The sequence below is a fragment of the Schistocerca serialis genome, chromosome 5 (genome assembly GCF_023864345.2).
Source record: "Schistocerca serialis cubense isolate TAMUIC-IGC-003099 chromosome 5, iqSchSeri2.2, whole genome shotgun sequence".
NCBI lineage: Eukaryota > Metazoa > Arthropoda > Insecta > Orthoptera > Acrididae > Schistocerca > Schistocerca serialis.
The window spans coordinates 257,942,985-257,962,416 of record NC_064642.1 but is presented as its reverse complement, the minus strand read 5'-3'; the positions used below and the strand labels follow the sequence as shown (position 1 = coordinate 257,962,416).

Below are 19,432 nucleotides of genomic sequence, written 5' to 3'. Positions count from 1 at the left end.
CACGTATTTAGAAGACATCATTGGGTGTGCTGTCGATAAGGGATTTCAAATTGATTCCGTATTTCTAGATTTTCAGAAGGTTTTTGACACCCACCTCACAAGCACCTTGTAATCAAACTATTTGTTTATGGAATATCGTCTCAGTAATGTGACTGGATTCGTGATTTTCTGTCAGAGATGTCACAGTTCGTAGTAAGGGACGAAAAGTCATCCCGCAAAACAGAAGTGATTTCTGTCCCTCTGCTGTTACTTACATATATAAACGATTTAGGAGGCAATCTGACTAGACGTCTTCGGTTGTTTGCAGATGATTCTGTCGTTTATCGTCTAGTAAATTCATCTGATGATCAAAACAAATGGCAAAAAACTTTGAGAAAGATATTTGTATAGTACGAAAATTGACAATTGGCCAAAATAATGAATAGTGAGATCATCCATATAAATTCTAAAAAGAATCAGTTAAACTTCGGTTACACGATAAATCAATCAAATCTAAAGCCCATAAATTCAACTAAATACCTAGGAATTACAATTACGAGCAACACAAATTGGAAAGTACCCATAGAAAATGCTGTGGAGAAGATGAACCAAAGACTGCGTTTTATTGGGAGAACACTTAGAAGATGCAACAGATCTGCCAAAAAGACTATGCTTTTCCATCCTCTTTTGGAACGCTACTGGGGGGTGTGGGATTCTTACCAGATAGGATTAATGTACTACATCGAGAAAGTTCAAAGAAGTGCTACACGTTTTGTGTTATCGAGAAACGGTTACATGTCATGGACATGATACAGGATTTGGGTTGGACATCATTAAAACAAAGGAGTTTCTCGTTGCACCGGCGTCTTCTCACGAAATTTCAATCACCAACTTTCTCCTCCGAATGCGAAAATATTTTGTTGACGCACACCTACATAGGGAGAAACGATTATCATAAAATAATGGAAACTAGAGCTCGCAGGGAAGGATATAGGTGTTTGTTTTTCCCATACGCTTTTCGAAAGTGGAACACTAGAGAACTATTGTGAAGTTGGTTCGATAAAACCTCTGGTGGGCACTTAAGTGTGATTTGTAGAGTATCCATGAAGATGTAGCTATGACAAATAAATCGACAGGTCAACCTTTTACTATTAAAAATGCAGTGAGTACAGGATTACACTGACATTCCAACAGAGAGGGAGATTTATTTTTGCCCGCCTTGTACCCCTGTTCTTCTTTCTCTTGTTGCCAAGTTAAAAATAGTTTCTTTTGCCAGAACACAGTGGTGTTTGTACAGTTTAACCTCACTAACATGTTACTTCAGTTGTGACAGAATCCTGAAACAGCGTACTATTAATCAAACAACTAAGGACACAGATTCCGAAATCAGATACTGGATTGTAAGGCGTACCCAGGAGCAGATATAGACTCAGATCACAATATAGTAGTGATGAAGAGTAGGCTGAAGATCAAGATATTAGTCAGGAAGAACCAATTCGCAAAGAAGTGGGATGCGGAAGTACTAAGGAATGACGAGATACGTTTGAAGTTCTCTAACGCTTTAGATACAGTAATAAGGAATAGCGCAGTAGGCAGTACAGTTGAAGAGGAATGAACATCTCTAAAAAGGGCCATCACAGAAGTTGGGAAGGAAAATATAGGTACAAAGAAGGTAGCTGCGAAGAAACCATGGGTAACAGAAGAAATACTTCAGTTGATTGATGAAAGGAGGAAGTACGAGTACAAACATGTTCCGGGAAAATCAGGAATACAGAAGTATAAGTCGCTGAGGAATGAAATAAATAGTAAGTGCAGGGAAGCTAAGACGAAATGGCTGCAGGAAAAATGTGAAGACATCGAAAAAGATATGATTGTCGGAAGGACAGACTCAGCATACAGGAAAGTCAAAACAACCTTTGGTGACATTAAAATCAACGGTGGTAACATTAGGAGTGCAACGGGAATTCCACTGTTAAATGCAGAGGAGAGAGCAGATAGGTGGAAAGAATACATTGAAAGCCTCTATGAGGGTGAAGATTTGTCTGATGTGATAGAAGAAGAAACAGGAGTCGATTTAGAAGAGATACATCTACATCTACATTTATACTCCGCAAGCCACCCAACGGTGTGTGGCGGAGGGCACTTTACGTGCCACTGTCATTACCTCCCTTTCCTGTTCCAGTCGCGTAAGGTTCGCGGGAAGAACGACTGTCTGAAAGCCTCCGTGCGCGCTCTAATCTCTCTAATTTTACATTCGTGATCTCCTCGGGAGGTATAAGTAGGGGGAAGCAATATATTCAATACCTCATCCAGAAACGCACCCTCTCGAAACCTGGCGTGCAAGCTACACCGCGATGCAGAGCGCCTCTCTTGCAGAGTCTGCCACTTGAGTTTGTTAAACATCTCCGTAACGCTATCACGGTTACCAAATAACCCGGTGACGAAACGCGCCGCTCTTCTTTGGATCTTCTCTATCTCCTCCGTCAACCCGATCTGGTACGGATCCCACACTGATGAGCAATACTCAAGTATAGGTCGAACGAGTGTTTTGTAAGCCACCTCCTTTGTTGATGGACTACATTTTCTAAGGACTCTTCCAATGAATCTCAACCTGGTATCCGCCTTACCAACAATTAATTTTATATGATCGTTCCACTTCAAATCGTTCCGCACGCATACTCCCAGATATTTTACAGAAGTAACTGCTACCAGTGTTTGTTCCGCTATCATATAATCATACAATAAAGGATCCTTCTTTCTATGTATTCGCAATACATTACATTTGTCTATGTTAAGGGTCAGTTGCCACTCCCTGCACCAAGTGCCTATCCGCTGCAGATCTTCCTGCATTTCGATAAAATTTTCTAATGCTGCAACTTCTCTGTATACTACAGTATCATCCGCGAAAAGCCGCATGGGACTTCCGACACTATCTACTAGGTCATTTATATATATTGTGAAAAGCAATGGTCCCATAACACTCCCCTGTGGCACGCCAGAGGCTACTTTAACGTCTGTAGACGTCTCTCCATTGATAACAACATGCTGTGTTCTGTTTGCCAAAAACTCTTCAATCCAGCCACACAGCTGGTCTGATATTCCGTAGGCTCTTACTTTGTTTATCAGGCGACAGTGCGGAACTGTATCGAACGCCTTCCGGAAGTCAAGAAAAATAGCATCTACCTGGGAGCCTGTATCTAATATTTTCTGGGTCTCATGAACAAATAAAGCGAGTTGGGTCTCACACGATCGCTGTTTCCGGAATCCATGTTGATTCCTACATAGTAGACTCTGGGTTTCCAAAAACGATATGATACTCGAGCAAAAAACATGTTCTAAAATTCTACAACAGATCGACGTCAGAGATATAGGTCTATAGTTTTGCGCATCTGCTCGACGACCCTTCTTGAAGACTGGGACTACCTGTGCTCTTTTCCAATCATTTGGAACCTTCCGTTCCTCTAGAGACTTGCGGTACACGGCTGTTAGAAGGGGGGCAAGTTCTTTCGCGTACTCTGTGTAGAATCGAATTGGTATCCCGTCAGGTCCAGTGGACTTTCCTCTGTTGAGTGATTCCAGTTGCTTTTCTATTCCCTGGACACTTATTTCGATGTCAGCCATTTTTTCGTTTCTGCGAGGATTTAGAGAAGGAACTGCAGTGCGGTCTTCCTCTGTGAAACAGCTTTGGAAAAAGGTGTTTAGTATTTCAGCTTTACGCGTGTCATCCACTGTTTCAATGCCATCATCATCCCGGAGTGTCTGGATACGCTGTTTCGAGCCACTTACTGATTTAACGTAAGACCAGAACTTCCTAGGATTTTCTGTCAAGTCGGTACATAGAATTTTACTTTCGAATTCACTGAACGCTTCACGCATAGCCCTCCTTACGCTAACTTTGACATCGTTTAGGTTCTGTTTGTCTGAGAGGTTTTGGCTGCGTTTAAACTTAGAGTGAAGCTCTCTTTGCTTTCGCAGTAGTTTCCTAACTTTGTTGTTGTACCACGGTGTGTTTTTCCCATCCCTCACAGTTTTACTATGCACGTACCTGTCTAAAACGCATTTTACGATTGCCTTGAAATTTTCCATAAACGCTCAACATTGTCAGTGTCGGAACAGAAATTTTCGTTTTGATCTGTTAGGTAGTCTGAAATCTGCCTTCTGTTACTCTTGCTAAACAGCTAAACCTTCCTCCCTTTTTTATATTCCTATTAACTTCCATATTCAGGGATGCTGCAACGGCCTTATGATCACTGATTCTCTGTTCTGTACATACAGAGTCGAAAAGTTCGGGTCTGTTTGTTATCAGTAGGTCCAAGATGTTATCTCCACGAGTCGGTTCTCTGTTTAATTGCTCGAGGTAATTTTCGGATAGTGCACTCAGTATAATGTCACTCGATGCTCTGTCCCTACCACCCGTCCTAAACATCTGAGTAAATTGAAATCTCCACCTAAGACTATAACATACTGAGAAAATTTATGTGAAATGTATTCCAAATTTTCTCTCAGTTGTTCTGCCACTAATGCTGCTGAGTCGGGAGGTCGGTAAAAGGAGCCAATTATTAACCTAGCTCGGTTGTTGAGTGTAACCTCCACCCATAATAATTCACAGGAACTACCCACTTCTATTTCACTACAGGATAAACTACTACTAACAGCGACGAACACTCCACCACCGGTTGCATGCAGTCTATCCTTTCTAAACACCGTCTGTACCTTTGTACAAATTTCGGCAGAATTTATCTCTGGCTTCAACCAGCTTTCTGTGCCTATAACGATTTCGGCTTCGGTGCTTTCTATCAGCGCTTGAAGTTCCGGTACTTTACCAACGCAGCTTCGACAGTTTACAATTACAATACCGATTGCTGCTTGGTCCCCGCATGTCCTGACTTTGCCCTGCACCCTTTGAGGCTGTTGCCCTTTTTGTACTTGCCCAAGGCCATCAACCTAAAAAATCGCCCAGCCCACGCCACACAACCCCTGCTACCCGTGTAGCCGCTTGTTGCGTGTAGTGGACTCCTGACCTATCCAGCGGAACCCGAAACCCCACCACCCTATGGCGCAAGTCGAGGAATCTGCAGCCCACACGGTCGCAGAACCGTCTCAGTCTCTGATTCAGACCCTCTACTCGGCTCTGTACCAAAGGTCCGCAGTCAGTCCTGTCGACGATGCTGCAGATGGTGAGCTCTGCTTTTATCCCGCTAGCGAGACTGGCAGTCTTCACCAAATCAGATAGCCGCCGGAAGCCAGAGAGGATTTCCTCGGATCCATAGCGACACACATCATTGGTGCCGACATGAGCGACCACCTGCAGATGGGTGCACCCTGTACCTTTCATGGCATCTGGAAGGACCCTTTCCACATCTGGAATGACTCCCCCCGGTATGCACACGGAGTGCACATTGGTTTTCTTCCCCTCTCTTGCTGCCATATCCCTAAGGGGCCTCATTACGCGCCTGACGTTGGAGCTCCCAACTACCAGTAAGCCCACCCTCTGCGAACGCCCGGATCTTGCAGACTGAGGGGCAACCTCTGGAACAGGACAAGCAGCCATGTCAGGCCGAAGATCAGTATCAGCCTGAGACAGAGCCTGAAACTGGAGAGGCCTTCCGTTCAGCACTCCGGAATGTCTTTCGCCCCCTGCCACACCTTGAGACGACCTCCCACTCTACCATAGGTGAGGGATCAGCCTCAATGCGGGCAGTATCCCGGGCAACCACAGTCGTAGTCCGATCGGGGGATGCGTGGGACGAGCTGGCCGTCCCCGACAAAGCCCCATCCGGAACCCCACAGTGATGCCCATTGGCAACAGCCTCAAGCTGTGTGGCCGAAGCCAACACTGCCTGAAGCTGGGAGCGAAGGGATGCCAACTCAGCCTGCATCCAAACACAGCAGTTGCAGTCCCTATCCATGCTAAAAACTGTTGTGCAAAGAACGTCTGAACTAATCTACACAGAGCGCAAACAAATCGACATAAAATTTAAACGGTTATTAAAATACAAGATTGCCTAGTAAATGCAGTAATGCTGCTACTTGCGCACTGCTGACACACTGCTCGGCGGCGGAAGGAGACTACGCGATTTTACGCTATTCAGGTACTAAAACGCGATGCTACAACTCTCAAATACTATAATACGCCCGAAATTTATGAATTAAACAATGCAAGTACCAAAAACACGCAAAGAAATTAAGAATTAAACTATGTAACAAATGAGTGAGCTAGGAGTATACGACTTGCTGCTGCAGTTGCTTATCCAACGGCGGCACGGAGCACACTGGGGATCCAGTATTAGAATCGGAATTTAAAATAGCTTTGAAGGACTTACGGTCAAATAAGGCAGAAGGGATAGATAACATTCCACCAGAATTTCTAAAATCATTGGGGGAAGTGGCAACAAAACGACTATTCACGTTGGTGTGTAGAATATATGAGTCTGGCGACATACCATCTGACTTTCGGAAAAGCATCATCCACACAATTCCGAAGACGGCAAGAGCTGACAAGTGCGAGAATTATCGCACAATCAGCTTAACAGCTCATGCATCGAAGCTGCTTACAAGAATAATATACAGAAGAATGGAAAAGAAAATTGAGAATGCGCTAGGTGACGATCAGTTTGGCTTTAGGAAAAGTAAAGGGACGAGAGAGGAAATTCTGACGTTACAGCTAATAATGGAAGCAAGACTAAAGAAAAATCAGGGCACTTTCATAGGATTTGTCGACCTGGAAAAAGCGTTCGACAATATAAAATGGTGTAAGCTGTTCGAGATTCTGAAAAAAGTAGGGGTAAGCTATAGGGAGAGACGGGTCATATACAATATGTACAACAACCAAGAGGGAATAATAAGTGGACGATCAAGAACGAAGTGCTCGTATTAAGAAGGGTGTAAGACAAGGCTGTAGCCTTTCGCCCCTACTCTTCAATCTGTACATCGAGGAAACAATGATGGAAATAAAAGAAAGGTTCAGGAGTGGAATTAAAATACAAGGTGAAAGGATATCAATGATACGATTCGCTGATGACATTGCTATCCTGAGTGAAAGTGAAGAAGAATTAAATGACCTGCTGAACGGAATGAACAGTCTAATGAGTACACAGTATGGTTTGAGAGTAAATCGTAGAAAGACGAAGGTAATGAGAAGTAGTAGAAATGAGAACATCGAGAAACTTAACATCAGGATTGATGGTCACGTAGTCAATGAAGTTAAGGAATTCTGCTACCTAGGCAGTAAAATAACCAATGACGGACGGAGCAAGGAGGACATCAAAAGCAGACTCGCTATGGCAAAAAAGGCATTTCTAGCCAAGAGAAGTCTACTAATATCAAATACCGGCCTTAATTTGAGGAAGAAATTTCTGGAGTACAGCATTGTATGGTAGTGAAACATGGACTGTGGGACAACCGGAACAGAAGAGAATCGAAGCATTTGAGATGTGGTGCTATAGACGAATGTTGAAAATTAGGTGGACTGATAAGGTAAGGAATGAGGAGGTTCTGCGCAGAATCGGAGAGGAAAGGAATATGTGGAAAACACTGATAAGGAGAAGGGACAGGATGATAGGACATCTGCTAAGACATGAGGGAATGACATCCATGGTACTAGAGGGAGCTGTAGAGGGCAAAAACTGTAGAGGAAGACAGAGATTGGAATACGTCAAGCAAATAATTGAGGACGTAGGTTGCAAGTGCTACTCTGAGATGAAGAGGTTAGCACAGGAAAGGAATTCGTGGCGGTCCGCATCAAACCAGTCAGTAGACTGATGACAAAAAAAAAAAAAAAAAAAAAAAGAAAACAAGTGAAGGTGAATGACTCGTACTGTCTTTTAAATTACTGAAATACTCAAATCTATGCCTGACCTGCGAATATATAAAAAAAACTGTTGTTATCATGTAGCACGTTGTTGCTGCAAGTGGTGTGCTTACTCTGTGTTATTGTTAGCAAAACTTTATGCGAACTGACTGGGCAATACAACTCCCATTGCCAATAAAGAAATACAGTCACTGCAAAATACATTCAGCCTCTTAGGTACTGAATCCTCTGGCCCAGTTCAACACCGATAACTATGGTCCCTGTGCACATAACAAATAAATAAATTGTCTTACCTTTACAGCAGTTATGGTGGATCACGTTATATTCTGACGAAATAAATCTCGGGTGAACAGCCTGGTATGAGTGTGCATAGGACACAATATTTCGGCAATCGACCACGTTGCCATCATCAGGTGCGCTGATGTACTGAGCGGCGGTGGGCCGGCGTCATGTATATATAGGACCATCCCCCTCCCGCTCCTCCCTCAGGCACTTCCTATGAGTCGGTGCGGTCCGCGCCCCGCGCGCGGTCCAGGTACAGCATCCGTTCTCCCGCCCTCTGAGCACAGCGTCCCAGGTCTTCTCGTTCAGGAGGGCCTGCCGGCACCACTCTCGTTATTCTTCCCTCCTCCCCCGAAGTCGGTACACTCTGGAAAATATCCTTTTCCTTCTTAATCCGGGTGATCGCGGGTTCTTATGCCTTGCTAAGGATGTAGCCGCTGTCACGATTTAGTTGTGGCTCCCTTACTCTGATCTCTATGGCTTCTTTGATGACAAAGTTCCAGTATTTGTAAGTCTGTGTCAGGACTTTGGTTTGGTCATAATCCATGCTGTGGAGTTCCGACAGGCAATGCTAAGCGATTGCCGACTTACTGGGCTGTTGCAGTCTAGTGCGCCGTTGATGTTCTCGGCATCAGTCCTCAATGGTACGAATGGTGTGCCTAATACATGTTTGTCCATCACAATCATTACTCGTGACAGATTAATCTGCCAAGTCCCGTTCGAGTTGGGGCATAGCGTGTGCGTTCGCACAAGAAGGTCAGCGGCCGGGTAGCATATTTTAACTATAAATGAAGGTAGTATCTGTTCTTTCGGGAAAATAAGGGGTGTGGACCTGATCAGAGTTCAAATGAATTGTATCGACAAGGTAATCGTGGATTTATAGAGACCAGGGCAGCACGTGTCGCGTTGTTTTATCGAAAGTAAAACTCACAGTATCTTTTCGTGGAATATCACGTGGAAACCATGGAAGCCATAGCGGAGCGGCCGACGCCGCTGCAAGTAGACGAACACAGCCAGTAAGGCGGAGCCGAGGCGCTATTACTCACTCGGCAGATAGAACAGCACTAATAAGGAAAACTTCAAACAAGCGACGCTGCGGAGCTAAAAGGGGAACTGGGGCTATCGGTGCACGATTCAAAGCCAGAGTCAGACATCCCGATGTCATTGTTCCCCATCACACTCTGTACTCCTACACACATTGTATAATAACCTTACAGGGGACGACATTTTCAATTGAAATTCACTGCCTGGTGCTGATGGATAAATACATTGCCGTGCCTGTGCTGTCAAGAAGAATGATACGATGTTCCTCTGGTCAGGCATACATGTGCAGGTATGCAGGCAGGAACATTACATAGTATTTATCCGCCGGTACCAGGTAGTGACTTTCAATTAAAGACGCCTCCCTTGTAGGGGAATTATACAGGATGTTACAAAAAGGTACGGCCAAACTTCCAGGAAACATTCCTCACACACAAATAAAGAAAATGTGTTATGTGGACAAGTGTCCGGAAACACTTAATTTCCATGTTAGAGCTCATTTTAGTTTCTTCCACCTACGCTCAATGGAGCACGTTATCACGATTTCATACGGGATACTCCACCTGCGCTGCTAGAACATGTGCCTTTACAAGTACGACACAACATGTGGTTCACGCACGATGGAGCTCCTGCACATTTCAGTCGAAGTGTTCGTACGCTTCTCAACAACAGATTCGGTGACCGATGGATTGGTAGAGGCGGACCAATTCCGTGGCCTCCATGCTCTCCTGACCTCAACCCTCTTGACTTTCATTTATGGGGGCATTTGAAAGCTCTTGTCTACGCAACCCCGGTACCAAATGTAGAGACTCTTCGTGCTCGTATTGTGGACGGCTGTGATACAATACGCCATTCTCCAAGGGTGCATCAGCGCATCAGGGATTCCATGCGACGGAGGGCGGATGCATGTATCCTCGCTAACGGAGGACATTTTGAACATTTCCTGTAACAAAGTGTTTGAAGTCACGCTGGTACGTTCTGTTGCTGTGTGTTTCCATTCCATGATTAAGGTGATTTGAAGAGAAGTAATAAAATGAGATCTAACACGGAAAGTAAGCGTTTCCGAACACATGTCCACATAACATATTTTCTTTCTTTGTGTGTGAGGAATGTTTCCTGAAAGTTTGGCCGTACCTTTTTGTAACACCCTGTATAATGTGTGAACAAGTACAGGTTGTGACCCAGGAGCGATAACATACGGAAGTTTGGGTCGGGGTGTGAGTCGTGCACGGAAAGCCAAAGCGCTTAAGGCGACCGTTTGTGTGAAGCGCTAAATCTGGGTTCGAGTCCTGGCTAGCCATAAATTTTCATTGTCACCTGGAGAGGAATGACTGCTAGTCAGACACACACACGATGCATCTAGTATGGGCGTGCTGACCTTGTGTAGAATGGGGAAGGCGCGCGATCTATCGGAGTTCGACCGTGGGCAGATTGTGATGACCCGGAAGCTCGGCACGAGCATTTCGTAAACTAAGCGACTTGTCTGGAGTGCTGTGGTGAGTGTCTTCAACACGTAGAGAAACACGTCCAAACTTCGTGAGTTTGGGCAGCCATCCCTCATTACAGATGTCGGACATCGTAGGGTGGCCAGAGTGGTAAAACAGGACAGGTGGTGAAATGCTGCGGAACTAATATTAGACTTAAATTCTGGGTAGAGTACAAGTGTGTCTGAGCACACAGTGCATCGAACAGTTCTAATGATGGGCCTCTGCAGGCAACGACCCATGAATAACCCCAATGTTATCATGACATCGGCTACTACGACTGAAATGGGCACATGACCATCGTCACTGGACGTTGGCACAGTAGCAGAGCGTTGCATGGTCTGATGACTCCCGATATCTTCTTCATTACGCCGATGGGAGAGAGCGAATCGGCCGTCTTCCAGGTGAATAGTTCTTTGACACCTGTACTGGGGATGGAGATAAGACGGCGGCGGCTACACTATGCTCTGGAGAACATTCATGTGGGCATCCATGGGTCCAGTGGAGCTCGTGCAAGGTACCATGACAGCCAAGGAGTATCATACGCTGGTGATGACCACCGTACACCTCTTCATGACGATCATGTTTCCCGATGGCAGTGGCTTTTTTTCATCAAGATAATGCGCCAGGTCACAAGGCCAGGTGTGTGATGGAGTGGTTCGAGGAAGACAGTGGCGAGTTCCACTTAATGTGCTGGCCCTGCAACTCGCCAGATCTGGACCTGATCGAACACTGCCCTGAGTTTACGAGAATTAGGTGACTTGTGTGTGCAGATGTGGTGCCAGCTCCCTCCAGCGACTTGCCAAGACCTCATTGCTTTCACACCACGACGCGTCGCCGTTGTTACCGGTGGAAAATGACTATTAGGGAGGTGGTCATAATGTTCTGGCTCATCAGAGTATTTAAAGGTTAACGTAGTACAATAGGTGCCTGAGTGTTCTTCAAACCGAGAACATAACGACGTAGGCGTGTGACCATGGCTGTGTCCATCTTGGAAGACAGCATACCCACCATGAATATGTAGGAGAAAGGGCAAAACCTGATCACCGATAACGTTGAAATACCCGTCCTGGTTCATGTTCATGTTATCTTGAATGAGTGGGCTCAAGTCAAGGCACGAAAAACACAAGCAAAACTTCACAGTGCCATATCAGATCTGAACTACGTCCTCCAGGCATTGTGAGTTAAACACCTCATTGAGCCGCCGAAGCATTCAGCACACTGCATCATTTGGAAACTGGCTACATCGCGACTCGTCGGACAACACAGGCAGCTACTTATATCCATATGAGTGGTGTATAGTCTTTAGGACATTTCCGAAAGAACAGACACAATTTCTGTGTTTGATCCCGCGGCCGGACATAGAATATGTTCAGAAAGGAGAAATTCCGAGCTCTGTCGCGTTTGGGCAACGAAAGAATTCATTGTCCAAATTGAAATTTGTACCGAGACCAGGATTCGAACCAAGGTCTCCTGCTTGCTAGGCAGATACAACTGCACGGACTACCCAAGCGCGCCTCCCGTCACAATCCAAATTCCCGTTTGCCGCACACTAAAAATGTAGCAGCCCCTAGCCCTTTGTCGTTTGTTGGTCACATCAATCCCAGTCCCGGCTATGAGTGCTCTGCACCACTCGTATGCGCCATGAAGGCTAATATGATCATTCAGTGCAGAGCACTCTTCGTCGGACCTCATGCGGGACTGTGCATGATGCGACGAACAAAATGAGGACAGAGGGCTAGGGGATGCTATGTTTGTAGTGTGCGGTAAATGGGAATTTGGACCAAGAGGGGAGGCGAGCTTATGTAGTCCGTGCAGTTACCTGTAACCGTTGTGCCGCCTTGGCGTTGATGGTTAACGCATCTGACTAGTAAGCAATCGACCCAGGCTCGAATTACAGCCTCAGTGCAAATTTTCATTTGTTGCTAATGAATACCTCCACTTCCTAAACGCGGTAGAGGTCGTAATTTGTTCTTTCCGAATAGAGTCACCTACTGTCCAGTTTCTGTATTGTTTAGCCTATTGAAGACATGCCGTTTTATGTGCTATTGAGGGCAATGGCGTTTTGCGAGGTATCCTCTCTAAACCTGCAACATATACAGTTGTTTTGCAATGTTCACTGAGATACTGGTTGATATAGATGTGTATTCATTAAAAGCAGAAATATTTATGGGGTTTGGAACCGACTGACATTGACAAAGCGAGACACTCATCTCGCGTCCTCGTCGGCTAGGATCTTTTTACCACCACAGATTTCACGCTGTGTTTCAGGGATGCGAGTCGTACACCGTTCTTTGTATACACATTGAACGGTCTACGTTGCGCCACCAACAATTAGGATATTTTTATTCGCGGTATGTAACAGGTACATGCAAACACAAAACGTAGTTCTTTTTATTTTTGTCATTCTGTCACGTCAGCACATCGACCCATATTAAGGCGTTGGTACCATACAATCAAGGCCACTGCCATGACTTAAGTCAATGGTGGCGGTTCGCTGACCGCTTCCATACCAATCACAGCCTTCCAAAACCGAACAGTCTGCTGTTTTAAAGGGGCGACTAAAAATTTCACTGTTGAGCTTATTTTGAATATTTCGTACGGTTTATAACTTGAGTACTTTGTGAAACGTCCTGTTCTTAAAAACACAAAAACAGTAGCTTTTGTATGTATATTTATGAGCACTTTTTTCTTTTTTTTTTTTTTTTTGTAGTGAACAACCACCCCCAGCAGTTGTAGAAGTGCCTGTAACGCACTCTGTATTTATAATTTTGCAAATTAATCAATAGTATATACGACTGAAGAGTGAACAGCTGTGAGTAATGACATAGATATTACTGATGTTTGTTCACAGCAAGACAGTGGCTATACCAGACGTGTACAGAATTTGGCTACTTCGTGACGACGGATTCTGATAAGCAGCCATTCGGCCACAGAATAGGCGTCTCCTTCAGTGGGGGTATCTGTGAAGCCGTATTTGGACCAGAGTAAGTAATTGGATCTTCAGTTATTTTTGGCCACTGTTTATCTTATAAATGAAACACAGATAACAGAAAATCCAAAATTTAAAATAATCCTTTTTCCTTTATTACTTCGTACTGATAGAAGTCTGCAAGAAAGAGTACTTCACTTGTTTCACGCCTCCACAAAGAAACTGTGAAACTGGATCGCGTGAAGGATGGCTAGTAGTGGGGCAGCGTATATGCCACTTAAAAAACAAAAGCATACCCATTTTAGTGTAATTAACACATGGCATAACAGAGATAAATTTTCTTGTCACATCGAAAGAAAAATTTTCTTTCCTACACTACTGGCCATTAAAATTACTACACCACGAAGATGACGTGCTACAGACGCGAAATTTAACCGGCAGGAAGAAGATGCTGTGATATGCAAATGATTAGCTTTTCAGAGCATTCACACAACATTGGCCCCGGTGGCAACACCTACAACGTGCTGAGATGAGGAAAGTTTCCAACCGATTTCTCATACACAAACAGCAGTTGACCGGCGTTGCCTGGTGAAACGTTGTTGTGCTGCCTCGTGTAAGGAGGGAAATGCATACCATCACGTTTCCGACTTTGATAAAGGTCGGATTGTAGCCTATCGCGATTGCGGTTTATCGTATCGCAACATTACTGCTTTCGTTGGTTGATATCAAATGACTGTTAGCAGAATATGGAATCGGTGGATTCAGGAGTGTAATACGGAACGCCGTGCTGAATCCCAACGGCCTCGTATCACTAGCAGTCGAGATGACAGGCATCTTATCCGCATGGCTGTAACGGATCGTGCAGCCACGTCTCGATACCTAAGTCAACAGGTGGTGATGTTTGCAAGGCAACAACCATCTGCACGAACAGTTCGGCGACGTTTGCAGCAGCATGGATTATCAGCTCGGTGACCATGGCTCCGGTTACCCTTGACGCTGTATCACAGACAGGAGCGCCTGCGATGGTGTACTCAACGACGAACCTGGGTGCACGAATGGCAAAACGTCGTTTTTTCGGATGAATCCAGGTTCTGTTTGCAGCATCATGATGGTCGCATCCGTGTTTGGTGACATCGCAGTGAATGTACATTGGAAGCGTGTATTCGTCATCGCCATACTGGCGTATCACCCGGCGTGATGGTATGGGGTGCCATTGGTTACACGTCTCGGTTATCTCTTGTTCGCATTTACGGCACTTTGAACAGTGGACGTTACATTTCAGATGTGTTACGACCCGTGGCTCTACCCTTCATTCGATCCCTGCGAAACCCTACATTTCAGCAGAATAATACACGACCGCATGTTGCAGGTCCCGTACGGGCCTTTCTGAATACAGAAGATGTTCGACTGCTGCCCTGGCCAGCACATTCTCCAGATCTCTCACCAACTGAAAACGTCTGGTCAATGGTGGCCGAGCAACTGGCTCGTCACGATACGCCAGTCACTACTCTTGATGAATTGTGGTATCGTGTTGAAGTAGCATGGGCAGCTGTACCTGTACACGCCATCCAAGCTCTGTTTGACTCAATGCCCAGGCGTATCAAGGCCGTTATTACGACCAGAGGTGGTTGTTCTGGGTACTGATTTCTTAGGATCTATGCACCCAAATCGCGTGAAAATGTAATCACATGTCAGTTCTAGTGTAAAATATTTGACAATGAATACCCGTTTATCATCTGCATTTCTTCTTGGTGTAGAAATTTTAATGGCCAGTAGTGTATCATTTGGTTTCTGACTTTATGCAGATTTGAAAACTATTGAGCCGAAACATTATGCCTGATTGAAGACGTTTTCTACACCAACTTAAAGTTGACGTTGTAGGTGATTAAGGCTGTACTACGGTCATCTGTGTCGTGATCCACACCATTTACAGTAAAATAACAATGTTAAGTGCTGATTAGCGAACTGGTATGTCAAATTATACGAGTTCGTAACATCAGACGTTTGCAGATCTTCATGTGCGCCAATGATTGCTTTGGTAATTGCTACAAACAACTTTCAGGGGGGGTGGGGGGGGGGTCAATCACAGCTCGGAGATATTGTGAATAACAATAAAAAACACTCAATACCCCTTCAAATTAGCCTAAAAATTATAACAATTTAAAATGTCAAGAATGATGAGGTGTTTCCAAAGGCCACGTACCTGTATGAAGGAGCTTTATTCGTAACTACCAGTTTCACGTCAGTAAAGACGCAACTTCAGGTTTATAATGGTTGTGTTGACTTGGTGCATAAGTTGTAGCGCTTTTCCGTACTAAAAACAACAGATACACATAACAAAGACTTCAGTCATCAATATTATACTATCCTTCGCTGTTTACAGCAGTCTGCCAACGCTGGGGTTCGACTCTGCAATTGCAGAAATCACGTGGTTTTGAGGTGAAGAACTCGTCAAGCCTTGTCCGGCGCGCACTTTTATCCTAGAAATAAATTTCTTGAAGGCTGCTCGATAACGGAAAAGATGAAAATCTGAGGGCGGAACATCAGGTGAATAAAGTGGGTGAGGAATGACTTCAGAATTCAACTTCTGTATAGAGTCTTTTGGCAGTCTAGCAAAATGTGGGCCGGTGATATCGTGGAGCAGCATCACTTCAAGCAGTGTTCCTGGTCATTGTTCTTTGATTACGTCTCCAAAACGTGTCAGTTGTTGCCAATTAATGTCAGTAGTGATGGTTATACCTCGGGGAAGCAGTTCGTGGCACAATGAAATTAATAGTTTAGTCTGATTGTCAAGTATAACCTCTGCCCATACTACACTAGTGGCCATTAAAATTGCTACACCAAGAAGAAATACAGATGATAAATGGATATTCATTGAAAAAATATATTATACTAGAACTGACATGTGACTACATTTTCCTCCAGTTTGGGTGCATATATCCTTAGAAATCAGTACCCAGAACAACCACCTCTGGTCGTAATAACGGCCTTGCCTTGAACTGCTGGGCATTGGGTCAAACACAGCTTGGATAACGTGTAAAGGTACAGCTGCCCATGCAGCTTCAACACGATACCACAGTCCATCAAGGGTAGTGACTGGCGTACTGTGACGAGCCAGTTGCTCGGCCACCATTGACCAGACGTTTTCAGTTGGTGAGAGATCTGGAGAATGTGCTGGCCAGGGCAGCAATCGAACATTTTCTGTATCCAGAAAGGCCCGTACAGTACCTGCAACATGCGGTCGTGTATTATTCTGCTGAAATGTAGGGTTTCGCAGGGATCGAATGAAGGGTAGAGCCACGGGTCGTAACACATCTGAAACGTAACGTCCACTGTTCAAAGTGCCGTCAATGCGAACAAGAGATGACCGAGACGTGTAACCAATGGCACCCCATACCATCATGCCGGGTAGTACGCCAGTATGGCGATAACGAATACACGCTTCCAATGTGCGTTCACCGCGATGTCACCAAACACGGATGCGACCATCATGATGCTGTAAACAGAACCTGGATTCATCCGAAAAAACGACGTTTTGCCATTCATGCATCCAGGTTCGTCGTTGAGTACACCATCGCAGGCGCTCCTGTCTGTGATGCAGCGTCAAGGGTAACCGCAACCATGGTCTCCGAGCTGATAATCCACACTGCTGCAAACGTCGTCGAACTGTTCGTGCAGATGGTTGTTGTCTTTCAAACGTCCCCATCTGTTGACTCAGGTATCGAGACGTGGCTGCACGATCCGTTACAGCCATGCGGATAAGATGCCTGTCATCTCGACTGCTAGCGATACGAGGCCGTTGGGATCCAGCACGGCGTTCCGTATTACCCTCCTGAACCCACCGATTCCATATTCTGCTAATAGTCATTGGATCTCGACCAACGCGAGCAGCAATGTCGCGATACGATAAACCGCAATCGCGATAGGCTACAATCCGACCTTTATCAAAGTCGGAAACGTGATGGTACGCAATTCCCTCCTTACACGTGGCATCACAACAACGCTTCACCAGGCAACGCCGGTCAACTGCTGTTTGTGTACGAGAAATCGGTTGGAAACTTTCCTCATGTCAACACGTTATAGATGTCGCCATCGGCGCCAGCCTTGTGTGAATGTTCTGAAAGGCTAATCATTTGCATATCACAGCATCTTCCTGTCGGTTAAATGTCGCGTCCGTAGCACGTCATCTTCGTGGTGTAGCAATTTTAATGGCCAGTAGCGTACTTTTTTTGGCTCTCTCAAACATTCCTTTCTTTTCCTTGTGTTAGGAGAAAGATACGATTTCTAGTCAACAGTAACGATAGTGGACTGGAATGGTCTGTGTTGTTCACGAGCCAATTGATGACTGAAAGGGAACATGCCCATGTGGCCGCCCACTGATTTTCGTGGTTTTGGCTTAGAGCATGCAGTATCTATGCACTCGATTTTTGAACCTTATCCATTGAATGCAAATATCACTCGATGGTAGGATGTTCACAGGTCATCACATTTGCCTTTTCTCGAGTACATTGACTTAGATCACTGTTGATTAATGCCTTTATACGATCATCAGCAAACCCCAAGGTCTTCCTGAACGTGGAGAGTCACTAATGTCAAAAACATCCTTTCCTAACATAGAAGATCATTTCGTTGCCGGGCTCTGTCCAATGGCATTACCCTCACACATGGCGCAGATGTTTCTGATTGCCTCCACTCCTGTCACCTCTCTATTGAACTTAAACAGAAGAATATGACGGAAATGTTCCGATTTCTCCAATTGACACTCCATTTTTTACAGTCCACAGCTCCACTCACTGCTCCGTAAACTCAAACAGCAACAGTGAACTACAAATAGAAAATGACGATGTCTGCATGAAATGGTGTGCACTCCCATTTCTAGGTGAGGTATCACAGATTGTTGCCAAAGCACTGAAAGCCTGCAAGTATAGGATTTCCTACTATGTTAAGAACACGACAGCCCAATGTGTTTGTAATAGCAAATATAAGATCCAGTTATTAGCCAACAGTGGGGTATACAAAATCACCTGTTCTGATTGTGGCAGATTTTACATCGGTCAGTCAGGCAGATACAAAGCAACTAGGCTGGCTGAACATGAACGCAGCTGGAGGTTGCAAAATTCTGCCTCCACATTTGCTGAGCATGTACTGAGTGAGGGTCACAACTACCAGCCAGTGCCCCACGTACTTCACTTAGCAAACAAAGGTCATAAACTCAACCTGCTGGAAGCTCTGGAAATTAAAAAACATCTTGTTCACAGTCCAGATCTAATCATAAATGACCAGACACAGCTCAACACTTCCCCTCTCCTAAACTTTATACAATCATCTCTGTTGTTCATTACTTCCCACACTGTGTGTTCCTACATATTCCCATTTTCCTGTATTCTTTAAGTTCTCTTGTTTTATCGAAGTTGTCTATGTATTCCATGTAGATTGTAGTTTCAATAGTTAAGCCTTCTTTTTAATTTGTACTTGTATTACTGTCCATGTTTAACACCTCTTGTAGTTGTCTCATCAAATATTGTTCGCATTTTACTTTGTTCATTTATTTAATGCAAACTGTTACATAGCCACTGTTTTGAATATAGTGTTATGTTAAAATGCAGTACCACCACACTCTCAAAGATTGCATTTACTGTATGTTCCCCCAAATGCCTCCATTTTCCTGCATCTGTTTATTTCTGTTTATGTTACTGATATTGTTTAAGTTCCTTATGTATTCTGTAATTAATAATTGTTTCTTCTTTTAATTGGTTTGTGTATCACTCTCCACGTTTTATACCTCCCGATATAGCCTTGTCAAGTACTAATTTTATTTTATTTTATTAGTTTGTTTATTAATAGAAACTATTATGTGGGCATGCTGTTTTTCCTGTCTACTCCATTTTTATTTATTGAATGTTC

At 44.5% G+C, this 19,432-nt stretch overlaps 1 protein-coding gene across 1 annotated transcript in view; it reads left to right on the top strand.

The window, feature by feature from the left end:
- Positions 1–19,432, top strand: part of LOC126481882 (thymus-specific serine protease-like) — a 141,268-nt gene that overhangs the window by 65,590 nt on the left and 56,246 nt on the right. The window contains exon 6 of the mRNA XM_050105841.1: positions 13,451–13,583. Within this exon, the coding sequence (XP_049961798.1) occupies positions 13,451–13,583 (133 nt within the window). The remainder of the gene's footprint in view (positions 1–13,450; positions 13,584–19,432) is intronic.